At 42.8% G+C, this 19,613-nt stretch overlaps 1 protein-coding gene across 2 annotated transcripts in view; it reads left to right on the top strand.

Annotated features, from left to right (window-relative positions):
- The window catches only part of cfap161 (cilia and flagella associated protein 161), a 43,746-nt gene extending 28,648 nt beyond the window's left edge, over positions 1-15,098 (top strand). Inside the window, exons 6-9 of one of the 2 annotated variants that reach the window (XM_041869458.2) lie at positions 3,616-3,651; positions 4,381-4,503; positions 13,926-13,999; positions 14,847-15,098. In XM_041869458.2, coding sequence (XP_041725392.1) covers positions 3,616-3,651; positions 4,381-4,503; positions 13,926-13,999; positions 14,847-15,003 — 390 coding nt within the window. In that variant the 3' untranslated portion in view covers positions 15,004-15,098. Of the gene's footprint in view, positions 1-3,615; positions 3,652-4,380; positions 4,504-13,925; positions 14,000-14,663; positions 14,701-14,846 lie in introns of those variants that run through there. The other variant, XM_041869459.1, reaches the window with a different exon arrangement.
- Positions 15,099-19,613: the final 4,515 nt, after the last annotated feature.

The raw sequence follows: 19,613 nt of genomic DNA, 5'->3' as shown, positions 1-19,613 counted from the left end.
AGTTGAGAGGTGATGAGACTCAGAATAGTGTTCCAGGTTGAAACAGCTGACCTAGTTGAGAGGTGATGAGACTCAGAACAGTGTTCCAGGTTGAAACAGCTGACCTGGTTGAGAGGTGATGAGACTCAGAATAGTGTTCCAGGTTGAAACAGCTGACCTGGTTGAGAGGTGATGAGACTCAGAATAGTGTTCCAGGTTGAAACAGCTGACCTAGTTGAGAGGTGATGAGACTCAGAATAGTGTTCCAGGTTGAAACAGCTGACCTAATTGAGAGGTGATGAGACTCAGAATAGTGTTCCAGGTTGAAACAGCTGACCTAGTTGAGAGGTGATGAGACTCAGAATAGTGTTCCAGGTTGAAACGGCTGACCTAGTTGAGAGGTGATGAGACTCAGAATAGTGTTCCAGGTTGAAACAGCTGACCTAGTTGAGAGGTGATGAGACTCAGAATAGTGTTCCAGGTTGAAACCGCTGACCTAGTTGAGAGGTGATGAGACTCAGAATAGTGTTCCAGGTTGAAACAGCTGACCTAGTTGAGAGGTGATGAGACTCAGAACAGTGTTCCAGGTTGAAACAGCTGACCTGGTTGAGAGGTGATGAGACTCAGAATAGTGTTCCAGGTTGAAACAGCTGACCTGGTTGAGAGGTGATGAGACTCAGAATAGTGTTCCAGGTTGAAACAGCTGACCTAGTTGAGAGGTGATGAGACTCAGAATAGTGTTCCAGGTTGAAACAGCTGACCTAGTTGAGAGGTGATGAGACTCAGAATAGTGTTCCAGGTTGAAACCGCTGACCTAGTTGAGAGGTGATGAGACTCAGAATAGTGTTCCAGGTTGAAACAGCTGACCTAGTTGAGAGGTGATGAGACTCAGAATAGTGTTCCAGGTTGAAACAGCTGACCTAGTTGAGAGGTGATGAGACTCAGAATAGTGTTCCAGGTTGAAACAGCTGACCTAATTGAGAGGTGATGAGACTCAGAATAGTGTTCCAGGTTGAAACAGCTGACCTAGTTGAGAGGTGATGAGACTCAGAATAGTGTTCCAGGTTGAAACAGCTGACCTAGTTGAGAGGTGATGAGACTCAGAATAGTGTTCCAGGTTGAAACAGCTGACCTAATTGAGAGGTGATGAGACTCAGAATAGTGTTCCAGGTTGAAACAGCTGACCTGGTTGAGAGGTGATGAGACTCAGAATAGTGTTCCAGGTTGAAACAGCTGACCTAGTTGAGAGGTGATGAGACTCAGAATAGTGTTCCAGGTTGAAACAGCTGACCTAGTTGAGAGGTGATGAGACTCAGAATAGTGTTCCAGGTTGAAACGGCTGACCTAGTTGAGAGGTGATGAGACTCAGAATAGTGTTCCAGAAAAAAGTAACTACAAGAAACTTGGTTTATTATCTTCTGAAACAATTTGGTTATCCTGTCTTGATTGTAGGAGTTCTATTTTGCTACCTCACAAAATAAATGCAATCTCTTGAGGAGACATTTAGTCAGTGAAACAGGCCATCTCCATGGTAACCAGACACTCTTTCTGCGGTACATGCCTTCAAACTATCGTAAAACCCTTTAAGTATGACCTTATCTAAGGAAATATTTTGGGGGCTCTATTCAACACCCTTAAACAATTCCCTTAGTAAAGGAGAAATTATTCCTTAAGGTAAATCCTTAAGCTGTTTTATGGCAACCGGGCCCTGACCCCTAACAGACATGTATCCCTGACCCCTAACCCCTAACAGACATGTATCCCTGACCCCTAACCCCTAACAGACATGTATCCCTGACCCCTAACCCCTAACAGACATGTATCCCTGACCCCTAACCCTAACCCCTAACAGACATGTATCCCTGACCCCTAACAGACATGTATCCCTGACCCCTAACCCCTAACAGACATGTATCCCTGACCCCTAACCCCTAACAGACATGTATCCCTGACCCCTAACCACTAACAGACATGTATCCCTGACCCCTAACCCTAACCACTAACAGACATGTATCCCTGACCCCTAACAGACATGTATCCCTGACCCCTAACCCCTAACAGACATGTATCCCTGACCCCTAACAGACATGTAACCCTGACCCCTAACCACTAACAGACATGTATCCCTGACCCCTAACCCTAACCCTAACAGACATGTATCCCTGACCCCTAACCCTAACCCCTAACAGACATGTATCCCTGACCCCTAACCCTAACCCCTAACAGACATGTATCCCTGACCCCTAACCGACATGTATCCCTGACCCCTAACCCCTAACAGACATGTATCCCTGACCCCTAACCCCTAACAGACATGTATCCCTGACCCCTAACCCTAACCCCTAACAGACATGTATCCCTGACCCCTAACCCCTAACAGACATGTATCCCTGACCCCTAACCCCTAACAGACATGTATCCCTGACCCCTAACCCCTAACAGACATGTATCCCTGACCCCTAACCCCTAACAGACATGTATCCCTGACCCCTAACCCTAACAGACATGTATCCCTGACCCCTAACCCTAACCCCTAACAGACATGTATCCCTGACCCCTAACCCTAACAGACATGTAACCCTGACCCCTAACCCTAACCCCTAACAGACATGTATCCCTGACCCCTAACAGACATGTAACCCTGACCCCTAACCCTAACCCCTAACAGACATGTATCCCTGACCCCTAACCCTAACAGACATGTAACCCTGACCCCTAACCCTAACCCCTAACAGACATGTATCCCTGACCCCTAACCCTAACAGACATGTAACCCTGACCCCTAACCCCTAAAATAAATGTATGTCTGACCCCTGACCCCTAACAGACGCGTACCATGGAAATCCCTGCCTTGGCTGGTCCTCACTACATATTCGTCGCCAAACCCACTGGCTCCAGGCCATCTATAAATCACTGCTAGGCAAATCCCTGCCTTATCTTAGCTCATTGGTCACCATAGCAGCACCCACCCGTAGTCTGCGCTCCAGCAGGTATATCTCACTGGTCATCCCCAAAGCCAACACCTCCTTTGCCCGCCATTCCTTCCAGTTCTCTGCTGCAAATTACTGGAACGAACTGCAAAAATCTCTGAGGCTGGAGACTCTTATCTCCCTCACTAACTTTAAGCATCAGTTGTCAGAGCAGCTTACCGATCACTGCACCTGTACACAGCCCATCTGAAATTAGCCCACCTAACTACCTCATCCCTATATTGTTATTTATTTTGCTCTTTTGCAACCCAGTATCTCTATTTGCACATCATCTCTTGCACATCTATCATTCCAGTGTTAATACTAATTGTAATTATTTTGCACTATGGCCTATTTATTGCCTTACCTCCATAACTTGCTACATTTGCACACACTGTATATATATTTTCTGTTGTATTTTTGACTTTATGTTTTGTTTTACCCCATATGTAACTCTGTGTTGTTGTTTTTATCGCACTGCTTTGCTTTATCTTGGCCAGGTCGCAGTTGTAAATGAGAACTTGTTCTCAACTGGCTTACCTGGTTAAATAAAGGTTAAATAAAAATAAATAAAATATAAATAAAATAAAAAGTAGAGAAAGCACCAGCTTACTGAGTGTGTGTGTGTGTGTGTGTGTGTCTGTGATTGTGTGTGTGTGTTTTACAGTTGTATCTGACGAGTGACCACAAGACCTTCCAGAAGGTGATTGTTCTTTCTTTCATTGAAGGACTGACCCCTAACAGACGTGTAACTCTTTCATTGAAGGACTGACCCCTAACAGACTGGTAACTCTTTCATTGAAGGACTGACCCCTAACAGACTGGTAACTCTTTCATTGAAGGACTGACCCCTAACAGACGTGTAACTCTTTCATTGAAGGACTGACCCCTAACAGACTGGTAACTATTTCATTGAAGGACTGACCCCTAACAGACGTGTAACTCTTTCATTGAAGGACTGACCCCTAACAGACGTGTAACTCTTTCATTGAAGGACTGACCCCTAACAGACTGGTAACTCTTTCATTGAAGGACTGACCCCTAACAGACATGTAACTCTTTCATTGAAGGACTGACCCCTAACAGACTGGTAACTCTTTCATTGAAGGACTGACCCCTAACAGACTGGTAACTCTTTCATTGAAGGACTGACCCCTAACAGACTGGTAACTCTTTCATTGAAGGACTGACCCCTAACAGACTGGTAACTCTTTCATTGAAGGACTGACCCCTAACAGACTGGTAACTCTTTCATTGAAGGACTGACCCCTAACAGACTGGTAACTCTGGATTGTCTTTATTTCTTCACTTTATCTTCATTTTTTTCCTACTTTATTTTCATTTCAGTTTTCTTTCTTATAATTTATGTGAGGTGTATTTTAGCTAGGTGTATGAAATATGCTTTACAAATAAAGTTTGGTGTGATTTGAAGTGCGCCAAGAAGTCCCGCCTCCAGGAAGTGATCATGGAGGAGCAGGCTAACTTCCTGTCCTGGTGGAAGGTTCTACACAATGACCCCCAGGAAAGACTGGAGCATGAGGGGCTGCCTGTTCCTGTACGTAAAACACACAGTCACACACACGGTTATGTTATCAGTAGCCCGGTTTTTGTGATCTGATCAAGATGATCCAATCACTGTCTGATCAAGGTTTGACGTGTTTTAAAATGCGTCTCTTTTCTGTCCACTGTGTCTACATTGTGACCAGGTTTCCTGGTCCCTCTCTGTATGCAAATCATTTCACAGATTTTCTTTGAAAAGAATATGAATTTATTTATTTTAAGACACTTATTGATGCTATATGTCAATGGTGCCACCCATCAATGATTTTGAAGAGCAGTATAATGATGGTTTGACCATCCAGATCTGTTTACACTTGTTAAATATCCAGACACAATGGTTCCCTGACTACCTCCAGAGGTGGTCAGGAAGATCTGATCACAATCAGAACACAACACAACATCTTGTAATTGTCTACACTTTTAGAAAAAAGGGTTCCAAAAGGGTTCTTCGGCTGTCCCCATAGGAGAACCCTTTCTAGTTCCCGGTAGAACCCTTTCTAGTTCCCAGGAGAACCCTTTCTAGTTCCCAGGAGAACCCTTTCTAGTTCCCGGTAGAACCCTTTCTAGTTCCCGGTAGAACCCTTTCTAGTTCCCAGGAGAACCCTTTCTAGTTCCCGGTAGAACCCTTTCTGGTTCCCAGGAGAACCCTTTCTGGTTCCCAGGAGAACCCTTTCTGGTTCCCGGTAGAACCCTTTCTGGTTCCCGGTAGAACCCTTTCTGGTTCCCGGTAGAACCCTTTCTAGTTCCCGGTAGAACCCTTTCTGGTCCCCAGGAGAACCCTTTCTGGTCCCCAGGAGAACCCTTTCTAGTTCCCGGTAGAACCCTTTCTAGTTCCCGGTAGAACCCTTTCTGGTTCCCCATAGGAGAACCCTTTCTAGTTCCCGGTAGAACCCTTTCTGGTTCCCAGGAGAACCCTTTCTAGTTCCCAGGAGAACCCTTTCTAGTTCCCGGTAGAACCCTTTCTAGTTCCCGGTAGAACCCTTTCTAGTTCCCAGGAGAACCCTTTCTAGTTCCCGGTAGAACCCTTTCTAGTTCCCGGTAGAACCCTTTCTAGTTCCCAGGAGAACCCTTTCTAGTTCCCGGTAGAACCCTTTCTGGTTCCCAGGAGAACCCTTTCTGGTTCCCAGGAGAACCCTTTCTGGTTCCCGGTAGAACCCTTTCTGGTTCCCGGTAGAACCCTTTCTGGTTCCCGGTAGAACCCTTTCTAGTTCCCGGTAGAACCCTTTCTGGTCCCCAGGAGAACCCTTTCTAGTTCCCAGGAGAACCCTTTCTAGTTCCCGGTAGAACCCTTTCTAGTTCCCGGTAGAACCCTTTCTGGTTCCCCATAGGAGAACCCTTTCTAGTTCCCGGTAGAACCCTTTCTGGTTCCCAGGAGAACCCTTTCTAGTTCCCGGTAGAACCCTTTCTAGTTCCCAGGAGAACCCTTTCTAGTTCCCGGTAGAACCCTTTCTGGTTCCCGGTAGAACCCTTTCTGGTTCCCGGTAGAACCCTTTCTAGTTCCCGGTAGAACCCTTTCTGGTCCCCATAGGAGAACCCTTTCTAGTTCCCGGTAGAACCCTTTCTGGTCCCCATAGGAGAACCCTTTCTAGTTCCCGGTAGAACCCTTTCTGGTTCCCAGGAGAACCCTTTCTAGTTCCCGGTAGAACCCTTTCTGGTTCCCCATAGGAGAACCCTTTCTAGTTCCCGGTAGAACCCTTTCTGGTTCCCAGGAGAACCCTTTCTAGTTCCCAGGAGAACCCTTTCTAGTTCCCGGTAGAACCCTTTCTGGTTCCCAGGAGAACCCTTTCTAGTTCCCAGGAGAACCCTTTCTAGTTCCCGGTAGAACCCTTTCTAGTTCCCGGTAGAACCCCTTCTAGTTCCCGGTAGAACCCTTTCTGGTTCCCAGGAGAACCCTTTCTAGTTCCCGGTAGAACCCTTTTGGGTTCAATGTAGTAAAAGTTCTAAATGGAACCAAAAGGTTTCTACCTGGAACCAAAAAGGGTTCTAAAAAGGGTTCTCCTATGGGGATAGCCGAAGAACCCTTTTCGGTTCTAGAGAGCACCTTTTTTTCTAAGAGTGTACAACTGTCAAAACAATGAGGCACAATCAGAATGTGGAGTAAAGTGATGTAACTCTGTGTCTCTACAGACCAACAGTAAAGTGATGTAACTCTGTGTCTCTCTACAGACCAACAGTAAAGTGATGTAACTCTGTGTCTCTCTACAGACCAACAGTAAAGTGATGTAACTCTGTGTCTCTACAGACCAACAGTAAAGTGATGTAACTCTGTGTCTCTCTACAGACCAACAGTAAAGTGATGTAACTCTGTGTCTCTACAGACCAACAGTAAAGTGATGTAACTCTGTGTCTCTCTACAGACCAACAGTAAAGTGATGTAACTCTGTGTCTCTACAGACCAACAGTAAAGTGATGTAACTCTGTGTCTCTACAGACCAACAGTAAAGTGATGTAACTCTGTGTCTCTACAGACCAACAGTAAAGTGATGTAACTCTGTGTCTCTCTACAGACCAACAGTAAAGTGATGTAACTCTGTGTCTCTCTACAGACCAACAGTAAAGTGATGTAACTCTGTGTCTCTACAGACCAACAGTAAAGTGATGTAACTCTGTGTCTCTCTACAGGCCAACAGTAAAGTGATGTAACTCTGTGTCTCTACAGACCAACAGTAAAGTGATGTAACTCTGTGTCTCTCTACAGACCAACAGTAAAGTGATGTAACTCTGTGTCTCTACAGGCCAACAGTAAAGTGATGTAACTCTGTGTCTCTACAGACCAACAGTAAAGTGATGTAACTCTGTGTCTCTACAGACCAACAGTAAAGTGATGTAACTCTGTGTCTCTACAGACCAACAGTAAAGTGATGTAACTCTGTGTCTCTCTACAGACCAACAGTAAAGTGATGTAACTCTGTGTCTCTACAGACCAACAGTAAAGTGATGTAACTCTGTGTCTCTCTACAGGCCAACAGTAAAGTGATGTAACTCTGTGTCTCTACAGACCAACAGTAAAGTGATGTAACTCTGTGTCTCTACAGACCAACAGTAAAGTGATGTAACTCTGTGTCTCTACAGACCAACAGTAAAGTGATGTAACTCTGTGTCTCTACAGACCAACAGTAAAGTGATGTAACTCTGTGTCTCTACAGACCAACAGTAAAGTGATGTAACTCTGTGTCTCTACAGACCAACAGTAAAGTGATGTAACTCTGTGTCTCTCTACAGACCAACAGTAAAGTGATGTAACTCTGTGTCTCTCTACAGACCAACAGTAAAGTGATGTAACTCTGTGTCTCTACAGACCAACAGTAAAGTGATGTAACTCTGTGTCTCTACAGACCAACAGTAAAGTGATGTAACTCTGTGTCTCTACAGACCAACAGTAAAGTGATGTAACTCTGTGTCTCTCTACAGACCAACAGTAAAGTGATGTAACTCTGTGTCTCTACAGACCAACAGTAAAGTGATGTAACTCTGTGTCTCTACAGACCAACAGTAAAGTGATGTAACTCTGTGTCTCTCTACAGGCCAACAGTAAAGTGATGTAACTCTGTGTCTCTACAGACCAACAGTAAAGTGATGTAACTCTGTGTCTCTCTACAGACCAACAGTAAAGTGATGTAACTCTGTGTCTCTCTACAGACCAACAGTAAAGTGATGTAACTCTGTGTCTCTCTACAGGCCAACAGTAAAGTGATGTAACTCTGTGTCTCTACAGACCAACAGTAAAGTGATGTAACTCTGTGTCTCTCTACAGACCAACAGTAAAGTGATGTAACTCTGTGTCTCTACAGACCAACAGTAAAGTGATGTAACTCTGTGTCTCTACAGACCAACAGTAAAGTGATGTAACTCTGTGTCTCTCTCTACAGACCAACAGTAAAGTGATGTAACTCTGTGTCTCTCTACAGACCAACAGTAAAGTGATGTAACTCTGTGTCTCTACAGACCAACAGTAAAGTGATGTAACTCTGTGTCTCTCTACAGACCAACAGTAAAGTGATGTAACTCTGTGTCTCTCTACAGACCAACAGTAAAGTGATGTAACTCTGTGTCTCTCTACAGACCAACAGTAAAGTGATGTAACTCTGTGTCTCTCTACAGACCAACAGAAAAGTGATGTAACTCTGTGTCTCTCTACAGACCAACAGTAAAGTGATGTAACTCTGTGTCTCTCTACAGACCAACAGTAAAGTGATGTAACTCTGTGTCTCTCTACAGACCAACAGTAAAGTGATGTAACTCTGTGTCTCTACAGACCAACAGTAAAGTGATGTAACTCTGTGTCTCTACAGACCAACAGTAAAGTGATGTAACTCTGTGTCTCTCTACAGACCAACAGTAAAGTGATGTAACTCTGTGTCTCTACAGACCAACAGTAAAGTGATGTAACTCTGTGTCTCTCTACAGACCAACAGTAAAGTGATATAACTCTGTGTCTCTCTACAGACCAACAGTAAAGTGATGTAACTCTGTCTCTCTACAGACCAACAGTAAAGTGATGTAACTCTGTGTCTCTCTACAGACCAACAGTAAAGTGATGTAACTCTGTGTCTCTCTACAGGCCAACAGTAAAGTGATGTAACTCTGTGTCTCTACAGGCCAACAGTAAAGTGATGTAACTCTGTGTCTCTACAGACCAACAGTAAAGTGATGTAACTCTGTGTCTCTCTACAGGCCAACAGTAAAGTGATGTAACTCTGTGTCTCTACAGACCAACAGTAAAGTGATGTAACTCTGTGTATCTCTACAGACCAACAGTAAAGTGATGTAACTCTGTGTCTCTACAGACCAACAGTAAAGTGATGTAACTCTGTGTCTCTCTACAGACCAACAGTAAAGTGATGTAACTCTGTGTATCTCTACAGACCAACAGTAAAGTGATGTAACTCTGTGTCTCTCTACAGACCAACAGTAAAGTGATGTAACTCTGTGTCTCTACAGACCAACAGTAAAGTGATGTAACTCTGTGTCTCTACAGACCAACAGTAAAGTGATGTAACTCTGTGTCTCTACAGACCAACAGTAAAGTGATGTAACTCTGTGTCTCTCTACAGACCAACAGTAAAGTGATGTAACTCTGTGTCTCTACAGACCAACAGTAAAGTGATGTAACTCTGTGTCTCTCTACAGACCAACAGTAAAGTGATGTAACTCTGTGTCTCTCTACAGGCCAACAGTAAAGTGATGTAACTCTGTGTCTCTACAGACCAACAGTAAAGTGATGTAACTCTGTGTCTCTCTACAGACCAACAGTAAAGTGATGTAACTCTGTGTCTCTCTACAGACCAACAGTAAAGTGATGTAACTCTGTGTCTCTACAGACCAACAGTAAAGTGATGTAACTCTGTGTCTCTCTACAGACCAACAGTAAAGTGATGTAACTCTGTGTCTCTACAGACCAACAGTAAAGTGATGTAACTCTGTGTCTCTCTACAGACCAACAGTAAAGTGATGTAACTCTGTGTCTCTCTACAGACCAACAGTAAAGTGATGTAACTCTGTGTCTCTACAGACCAACAGTAAAGTGATGTAACTCTGTCTCTACAGACCAACAGTAAAGTGATGTAACTCTGTGTCTCTCTACAGGCCAACAGTAAAGTGATGTAACTCTGTGTCTCTACAGACCAACAGTAAAGTGATGTAACTCTGTCTCTACAGACCAACAGTAAAGTGATGTAACTCTGTGTCTCTACAGACCAACAGTAAAGTGATGTAACTCTGTGTCTCTCTACAGACCAACAGTAAAGTGATGTAACTCTGTGTCTCTCTACAGACCAACAGTAAAGTGATGTAACTCTGTGTCTCTACAGACCAACAGTAAAGTGATGTAACTCTGTGTCTCTCTACAGACCAACAGTAAAGTGATGTAACTCTGTGTCTCTACAGACCAACAGTAAAGTGATGTAACTCTGTGTCTCTCTACAGACCAACAGTAAAGTGATGTAACTCTGTGTCTCTCTACAGACCAACAGTAAAGTGATGTAACTCTGTGTCTCTACAGACCAACAGTAAAGTGATGTAACTCTGTGTCTCTACAGACCAACAGTAAAGTGATGTAACTCTGTGTCTCTACAGACCAACAGTAAAGTGATGTAACTCTGTGTCTCTACAGACCAACAGTAAAGTGATGTAACTCTGTGTCTCTCTACAGACCAACAGTAAAGTGATGTAACTCTGTGTCTCTACAGGCCAACAGTAAAGTGATGTAACTCTGTGTCTCTCTACAGACCAACAGTAAAGTGATGTAACTCTGTGTCTCTCTACAGACCAACAGTAAAGTGATGTAACTCTGTGTCTCTACAGACCAACAGTAAAGTGATGTAACTCTGTGTCTCTACAGACCAACAGTAAAGTGATGTAACTCTGTGTCTCTCTACAGACCAACAGTAAAGTGATGTAACTCTGTGTCTCTACAGACCAACAGTAAAGTGATGTAACTCTGTGTCTCTCTACAGACCAACAGTAAAGTGATGTAACTCTGTGTCTCTACAGACCAACAGTAAAGTGATGTAACTCTGTGTCTCTCTACAGACCAACAGTAAAGTGATGTAACTCTGTCTCTACAGACCAACAGTAAAGTGATGTAACTCTGTGTCTCTACAGACCAACAGTAAAGTGATGTAACTCTGTGTCTCTACAGGCCAACAGTAAAGTGATGTAACTCTGTGTATCTCTACAGACCAACAGTAAAGTGATGTAACTCTGTGTCTCTCTACAGGCCAACAGTAAAGTGATGTAACTCTGTGTCTCTACAGACCAACAGTAAAGTGATGTAACTCTGTGTCTCTACAGGCCAACAGTAAAGTGATGTAACTCTGTGTATCTCTACAGACCAACAGTAAAGTGATGTAACTCTGTGTCTCTACAGACCAACAGTAAAGTGATGTAACTCTGTGTCTCTCTACAGACCAACAGTAAAGTGATGTAACTCTGTGTCTCTCTACAGACCAACAGTAAAGTGATGTAACTCTGTGTCTCTCTACAGACCAACAGTAAAGTGATGTAACTCTGTGTCTCTACAGACCAACAGTAAAGTGATGTAACTCTGTGTCTCTCTACAGGCCAACAGTAAAGTGATGTAACTCTGTGTCTCTCACAGACCAACAGTAAAGTGATGTAACTCTGTGTCTCTCTACAGACCAACAGTAAAGTGATGTAACTCTGTGTCTCTCTACAGACCAACAGTAAAGTGATGTAACTCTGTGTCTCTCTACAGACCAACAGTAAAGTGATGTAACTCTGTGTCTCTACAGACCAACAGTAAAGTGATGTAACTCTGTGTCTCTACAGACCAACAGTAAAGTGATGTAACTCTGTGTCTCTCTACAGACCAACAGTAAAGTGATGTAACTCTGTGTCTCTCTACAGACCAACAGTAAAGTGATGTAACTCTGTGTCTCTACAGACCAACAGTAAAGTGATGTAACTCTGTGTCTCTCTACAGACCAACAGTAAAGTGATGTAACTCTGTGTCTCTCTACAGACCAACAGTAAAGTGATGTAACTCTGTGTCTCCTACAGACCAACAGTAAAGTGATGTAACTCTGTGTCTCTCTACAGACCAACAGTAAAGTGATGTAACTCTGTGTCTCTCTACAGACCAACAGTAAAGTGATGTAACTCTGTGTATCTCTACAGGCCAACAGTAAAGTGATGTAACTCTGTGTCTCTACAGACCAACAGTAAAGTGATGTAACTCTGTGTCTCTACAGACCAACAGTAAAGTGATGTAACTCTGTGTCTCTCTACAGACCAACAGTAAAGTGATGTAACTCTGTGTCTCTCTACAGACCAACAGTAAAGTGATGTAACTCTGTGTCTCTCTACAGACCAACAGTAAAGTGATGTAACTCTGTGTCTCTACAGGCCAACAGTAAAGTGATGTAACTCTGTGTCTCTCTACAGGCCAACAGTAAAGTGATGTAACTCTGTGTCTCTCTACAGACCAACAGTAAAGTGATGTAACTCTGTCTCTCTACAGACCAACAGTAAAGTGATGTAACTCTGTGTCTCTACAGACCAACAGTAAAGTGATGTAACTCTGTGTCTCTCTACAGACCAACAGTAAAGTGATGTAACTCTGTGTCTCTACAGACCAACAGTAAAGTGATGTAACTCTGTGTCTCTCTACAGACCAACAGTAAAGTGATGTAACTCTGTGTCTCTACAGACCAACAGTAAAGTGATGTAACTCTGTGTCTCTCTACAGGCCAACAGTAAAGTGATGTAACTCTGTGTCTCTCTACAGACCAACAGTAAAGTGATGTAACTCTGTCTCTCTACAGACCAACAGTAAAGTGATGTAACTCTGTGTCTCTACAGACCAACAGTAAAGTGATGTAACTCTGTGTCTCTCTACAGACCAACAGTAAAGTGATGTAACTCTGTGTCTCTACAGACCAACAGTAAAGTGATGTAACTCTGTGTCTCTCTACAGACCAACAGTAAAGTGATGTAACTCTGTGTCTCTACAGACCAACAGTAAAGTGATGTAACTCTGTGTCTCTCTACAGACCAACAGTAAAGTGATGTAACTCTGTGTCTCTCTACAGACCAACAGTAAAGTGATGTAACTCTGTGTCTCTACAGACCAACAGTAAAGTGATGTAACTCTGTGTCTCTACAGACCAACAGTAAAGTGATGTAACTCTGTCTCTCTACAGACCAACAGTAAAGTGATGTAACTCTGTGTCTCTCTACAGACCAACAGTAAAGTGATGTAACTCTGTGTCTCTACAGACCAACAGTAAAGTGATGTAACTCTGTGTCTCTACAGACCAACAGTAAAGTGATGTAACTCTGTGTCTCTACAGACCAACAGTAAAGTGATGTAACTCTGTGTCTCTCTACAGACCAACAGTAAAGTGATGTAACTCTGTGTCTCTCTACAGACCAACAGTAAAGTGATGTAACTCTGTGTCTCTACAGACCAACAGTAAAGTGATGTAACTCTGTGTCTCTACAGACCAACAGTAAAGTGATGTAACTCTGTGTCTCTACAGACCAACAGTAAAGTGATGTAACTCTGTGTCTCTACAGACCAACAGTAAAGTGATGTAACTCTGTGTCTCTACAGACCAACAGTAAAGTGATGTAACTCTGTGTCTCTCTACAGACCAACAGTAAAGTGATGTAACTCTGTGTCTCTACAGACCAACAGTAAAGTGATGTAACTCTGTGTCTCTACAGACCAACAGTAAAGTGATGTAACTCTGTGTCTCTCTACAGGCCAACAGTAAAGTGATGTAACTCTGTGTCTCTACAGACCAACAGTAAAGTGATGTAACTCTGTGTCTCTACAGGCCAACAGTAAAGTGATGTAACTCTGTGTCTCTCTACAGACCAACAGTAAAGTGATGTAACTCTGTGTCTCTCTACAGACCAACAGTAAAGTGATGTAACTCTGTCTCTCTACAGGCCAACAGTAAAGTAATAATCTCCCACTGCAAGACCAACCAGGCTCTGGCTGTTCTAGGACAGCACATCTTGTGGTAAAACTTTACTTGACATTTCACATGAGAGAACCCTGTAAAGGTTACACAGGATAGAAGCAGCAGTAGTCTATTAGTACTCTATGTTGTATTGTTGTAGTACTCTATGTTGTATTGTTGTAGTATTTTGTAGTAGTAATTAGTAGTAATAGTAGTAGTAGCAGTAATAGTAGTAATAGTAGTACTAGTATCTAATATTAAACCTATTCCTGCAGGACTCCATATGGTAAAGAATATGAGGTGACAGTAGTACTTGGATAGTAGTATAGTAGCTACAGTGGGGAGAACAAGTATTTGATACTCTGCCGATTTTGCAGGTTTTCCTACTCACAAAGCATGTAGAGGTCTGTAATTTTTATCATAGGTATACTTCAACTGTGAGAGACGGAATCTAAAACAAAAATCCAGAAAATCACATTGTATGATTTTAAAGTAATTAATTTGCATTTTATTACAGTTCAAATCTACAAGTGACTCATTTTGTCTGCTTTGAGATTGGAAAAAAACATGAACTGTGTCTTTCTGGCATTCAGCACAAGTTTCCGTTGGTGAAGTTGTTTCTGAATGTCGTCAAACGCTTGTAAATTCTGAAGAGCATCTTCAATTTAGAGGCACAGGATAGTAGCAGTATAATAGTACTATTGGGTGTTATTGTCTTTAACAGGACTCTGTATGGTAAAGAATGAGGTGACAGTAGTAGTAGTATTGTAGTAGTAGTAGTATTGTAAAAGTAATATTATACTGTATATTCCTGCAGGACTCTGTATGGTAAAGAATGAGGTGACAGTAGTAGTAGTATTGTAGTAGTAGTATTGTAAAAGTAATATTATACTGTATATTCCTGCAGGACTCTGTATGGTAAAGAATATGAGGTGACGGCCCACACCTTCCTGGACTCCCATAAGGCCGAGCGAGACATCAACCATTGGCTGCTGCTGACCGCTGATTCTGCAGGGGCCGGGCTTACTGTACTGGACCGCACACAGACAGAACAGGCTATATGAAATCAAGAAGCAAAGTCTCAATAAAGATTTGATTCTGATTCTCTCGCTGTTATTACTGCTCTCACAATAAAGTGGTGCCATCATCACCATCATCATCACCATCATCCTCATCATCATCATCACCAATGCTTATAATAATAAATAATAATAATATGCCATTTAGCAGACGTTTTTATCCAAAGCGACTTACAGTCATGCGTGCATACATTTTTGTGTATGGGTGGTCCCGGGGATCGAACCCACTACCTTAGCGTTACAAGCGCCGTGCTCTACCAGCTGAGCTACAGAGGACCACATCTTCTACATCTGCATTGCTTGCTGTGTGGGGTTTTAGGCTGGGTTTCTGTATAGCACTTTGTGACATCTGTTGATGTAAAAAGGGCTTTATAAATCAATGTGATTGATTGATTGATCATCACCACCATCATCATCATCATCATCACCATCACATCAACACCAGCTCAGCGTTCAACACCATAGTGCCCTCAAAGCTCATCACTAAGCTAAGGACCCTGGGACTAAACACCTCCCTCTGCAACTGGATCCTGGACTTCCTGACGGGCCGCCCCCAGGTGGTAAGGGTAGGTAACAACACATCTGCCACGCTGATCCTCAACACGGGGGCCCCTCAGGGGTGCATGCTCAGTCCCCTCCTGTACTCCCTGTTCACTCATGACTGCATGGCCAGGCACGACTCCAACACCATCATTAAGTTTGCCGATGACACAACAGTGGTAGGCCTGATCACAGACAACAACGAGACAGCCTATAGGGAGGAGGTCAGAGATCTGGCCGTGTGGTGCCAGGACAACAACCTCTCTCTCAACGTGACCAAGACAAAGGAGATGATTGTGGACTACAGGAAAAAGAAGAGGACTGAGCACGCCCCCATTCTCATCGACGGGGCTGTAGTGGAACAGGTTGAGAGCTTCAAGTTCATTGGTGTCCAAATCACCAACAAACTATCATGGTCCAAACACTCCAAGACAGTCGTGAAGAGGGCACGACAAAACCTATTACCCCTAAGGAGACTGAAAAGATTTGGCATGGGTCCTCAGATCCTTAAAAGGTTCTACAGCTGCACCATCGAGAGCATACTGACTGGTTACATCACTGCCTGGTATGGCAACTGCTCGGCCTCCGACCGCAAGGCACTACAGAGGGTAGTGTGTACGGCCCAGTACATCACTGGGGCCAAGCTTCCTGCCATCCAGGACCTCTATACCAGGCGGTGTCAGAGGAAGGCCCTAAAAATGGTCAAAGACTCCAGCCACCCAAGTCATAGACTGTTCTCTCTGCTACCGCACGGCAAGCGGTACCGGAGCGCCAAGTCTAGGTCCAAGAGGCTTCTAAACAGCTTCTACCTCCAAGCCATAAGACTCCTGAACATCAAATCAAATGGCTACCCAGACTATTTGCATTGCCCCCCCACCCCTATTTTATGCTGCTGCTACTCTCTGTTTATTATCTATGCATAGTCACTTTAATAACTCTACCTACATGTACATATTACCTCAATTACCTCGACTAACCGGTGCCCCCGCACATTGACTCGGTACCGGTACCCCCTGTATATAGCCTCCCTACTGTTATTACACATTGACTCAGTACCGGTACCCCCTGTATATAGCATGTATATAGCCTGTACATAGCTGTATAGAGCCTGTATAGAGCCTGTATATAGCTGTATATAGCCTGTATATAGCCTGTATATAGCCTGTATATAGCTGTATATAGCCTGTATAGAGCTATATATAGCCTGTATATAGCTGTATAGAGCCTGTATATAGCAGTATATAGCCTGTATATAGCCTGTATATAGCTGTATAGAGCCTGTATAGAGCCTGTATATAGCCAGTATATAGCTGTATATAGCCTGTATATAGCTGTATATAGCCTGTATATAGCCTGTATATAGCCTGTGTATAGCTGTATATAGCCTGTATATAGCCTGTATATAGCCTGTATATAGCTGTATATAGCCTGTATATAGCCTGTATATAGCTGTATATAGCTGTATATAGCCTGTATATAGCCTGTATATAGCCTGTACAGAGCCTGTATATAGCCTGTATATAGCCTGTATATAGCCTGTACAGAGCCTGTGTATAGCCTGTGTATAGCTGTATATAGCCTGTATATAGCCTGTATATAGCTGTATATAGCCTGTATATAGCCTGTATATAGCCTGTATATAGCTGTATATAGCCTGTATATAGCTGTATATAGCTGTATATAGCCTGTATATAGCCTGTATATAGCCTGTATATAGCTGTATATAGCCTGTATATAGCCTGTATATAGCCTGTATATAGCCTGTACATAGCCTGTACATAGCCTGTACATAGCCTGTACATAGCTGTATATAGCCTGTATATAGCTGTATATAGCCTGTATATAGCTGTATATAGCTGTATATAGCCTGTATATAGCCTGTATATAGCTGTATATAGCTGTATATAGCCTGTATATAGCCTGTATATAGCTGTATATAGCCTGTATATAGCCTGTATATAGCTGTATATAGCCTGTATATAGCCTGTATATAGCTGTATATAGCTGTATATAGCCTGTATATAGCTGTATATAGCCTGTATATAGCTGTATATAGCTGTATATAGCCTGTATATAGCTGTATATAGCCTGTATATAGCTGTATATAGCTGTATAGAGCCTGTATAGAGCCTGTATATAGCCTGTATATAGCTGTATATAGCCTGTATATAGCCTGTATATAGCTGTATATAGCCTGTATAGAGCCTGTATAGAGCCTGTATAGAGCCTGTATAGAGCCTGTATATAGCTGTATATAGCCTGTATAGAGCCTGTATATAGCCTGTATATAGCCTGTATAGAGCCTGTATATAGCCTGTATATAGCTGTATATAGCCTGTATATAGCCTGTATATAGCTGTATATAGCCTGTATATAGCCTGTATATAGCCTGTATATAGCTGTATATAGCCTGTATATAGCTGTATATAGCTGTATATAGCCTGTATATAGCCTGTATATAGCTGTATATAGCCTGTATATAGCTGTATATAGCCTGTATATAGCCTGTAAATAGCCTGTATATAGCCTGTATATAGCTGTATATAGCCTGTATATAGCCTGTATATAGCTGTATATAGCCTGTATATAGCCTGTATATAGCCTGTACAGTGGGGGAAAAAAGTATTTAGTCAGCCACCAATTGTGCAAGTTCTCCCACTTAAAAAGATGAGAGAGGCCTGTAATTTTCATCATAGGTACACGTCAACTATGACAGACAAAATGAGAAAAAAAAATCCAGTAAATCACATTGTAGTATTTTTTATGAATTTATTTGCAAATTATGGTGGAAAATAAGTATTTGGTCAATAACAAAAGTTTCTCAATACTTTGTTATATACCCTTTGTTGGCAATGACACAGGTCAAACGTTTTCTGTAAGTCTTCACAAGGTTTTCACACACTGTTGCTGGTATTTTGGCCCATTCCTCCATGCAGATCTCCTCTAGAGCAGTGATGTTTTGGGGCTGTCGCTGGGCAAAACAGACTTTCAATTCCCTCCAAAGATTTTCTATGGGGTTGAGATCTGGAGACTGGCTAGGCCACTCCAAGACCTTGAAATGCTTCTTACGAAGCCACTCCTTCGTTGCCCGGGCGGTGTGTTTGGGATCATTGTCATGCTGAAAGACCCAGCCACGTTTCATCTTCAATGCCCTTGCTGATGGAAGGAGGTTTTCACTCAAAATGTCACGATACATGGCCCCATTCATTCTTTCCTTTACACGGATCAGTCGTCCTGGTCCCTTTGCAGAAAAACAGCCCCAAAGCATGATGTTTCCATACCTACTGTGAAGCATGGGGGTGGTGTTCTTTGGATGCAACTCAGCATTCTTTGTCCTCCAAACACAACGAGTTGAGTTTTTACCAAAAAGTTCTATTTTGGTTTCATCTGACCATATGACATTCTCCCAATCCTCTTCTGGATCATCCAAATGCACTCTAGCAAACTTCAGCCTGGATCTAGGTTGAGCAAAACTAAACATGGCGGTGTTCGCCTTAGCAATCTCACTGGAATAAAGACCTCCTCCATTCATGTCATAATTGAAAGAGATTGTGATATCTCACATCTCAAAATAGGGCTACTTAATGTTAGATATCCCTCACTTCCAAGGCAGTTATGGTCAATGAACTAATCACTGATCATAATCTTGATGTGATCGGCCTGACTGAAACATGGCTTAAGCCTGATGAATTTACTATGTTAAATGAGGCCTCTCCTCCTGGTTACGCTAGTGACCATATCCCCTGTGCATCCCGCAAAGGTGGAGCTGTTGCTAACAAAAAATGAATGTGTTTTCGAGCTTCTAGTCATGAAATCTATGCAGCCTACTCAATCACTTTTTATAGCTACTGTTTACAGGCCTCCTGGGCCATAAACAGAGTTCCTCACTGAGTTCCCTGAATTCCTATAGGACCTTGTAGTCATGGCAGATAATATTCAAATTTTTGGTGACTTTAATATTCACATGGAAAAGTCCACAGATGATAAAGCCTTTCTTGAAAACGCCAAACCTTGACCCGGAAAATGTAAAAAAAACTATCGGCCTATATCGAATC

The sequence above is a fragment of the Coregonus clupeaformis genome, unplaced genomic scaffold (genome assembly GCF_020615455.1).
Source record: "Coregonus clupeaformis isolate EN_2021a unplaced genomic scaffold, ASM2061545v1 scaf0384, whole genome shotgun sequence".
Lineage (NCBI taxonomy): Eukaryota > Metazoa > Chordata > Actinopteri > Salmoniformes > Salmonidae > Coregonus > Coregonus clupeaformis.
This window is presented reverse-complemented; position numbering and strand designations above follow the sequence as displayed.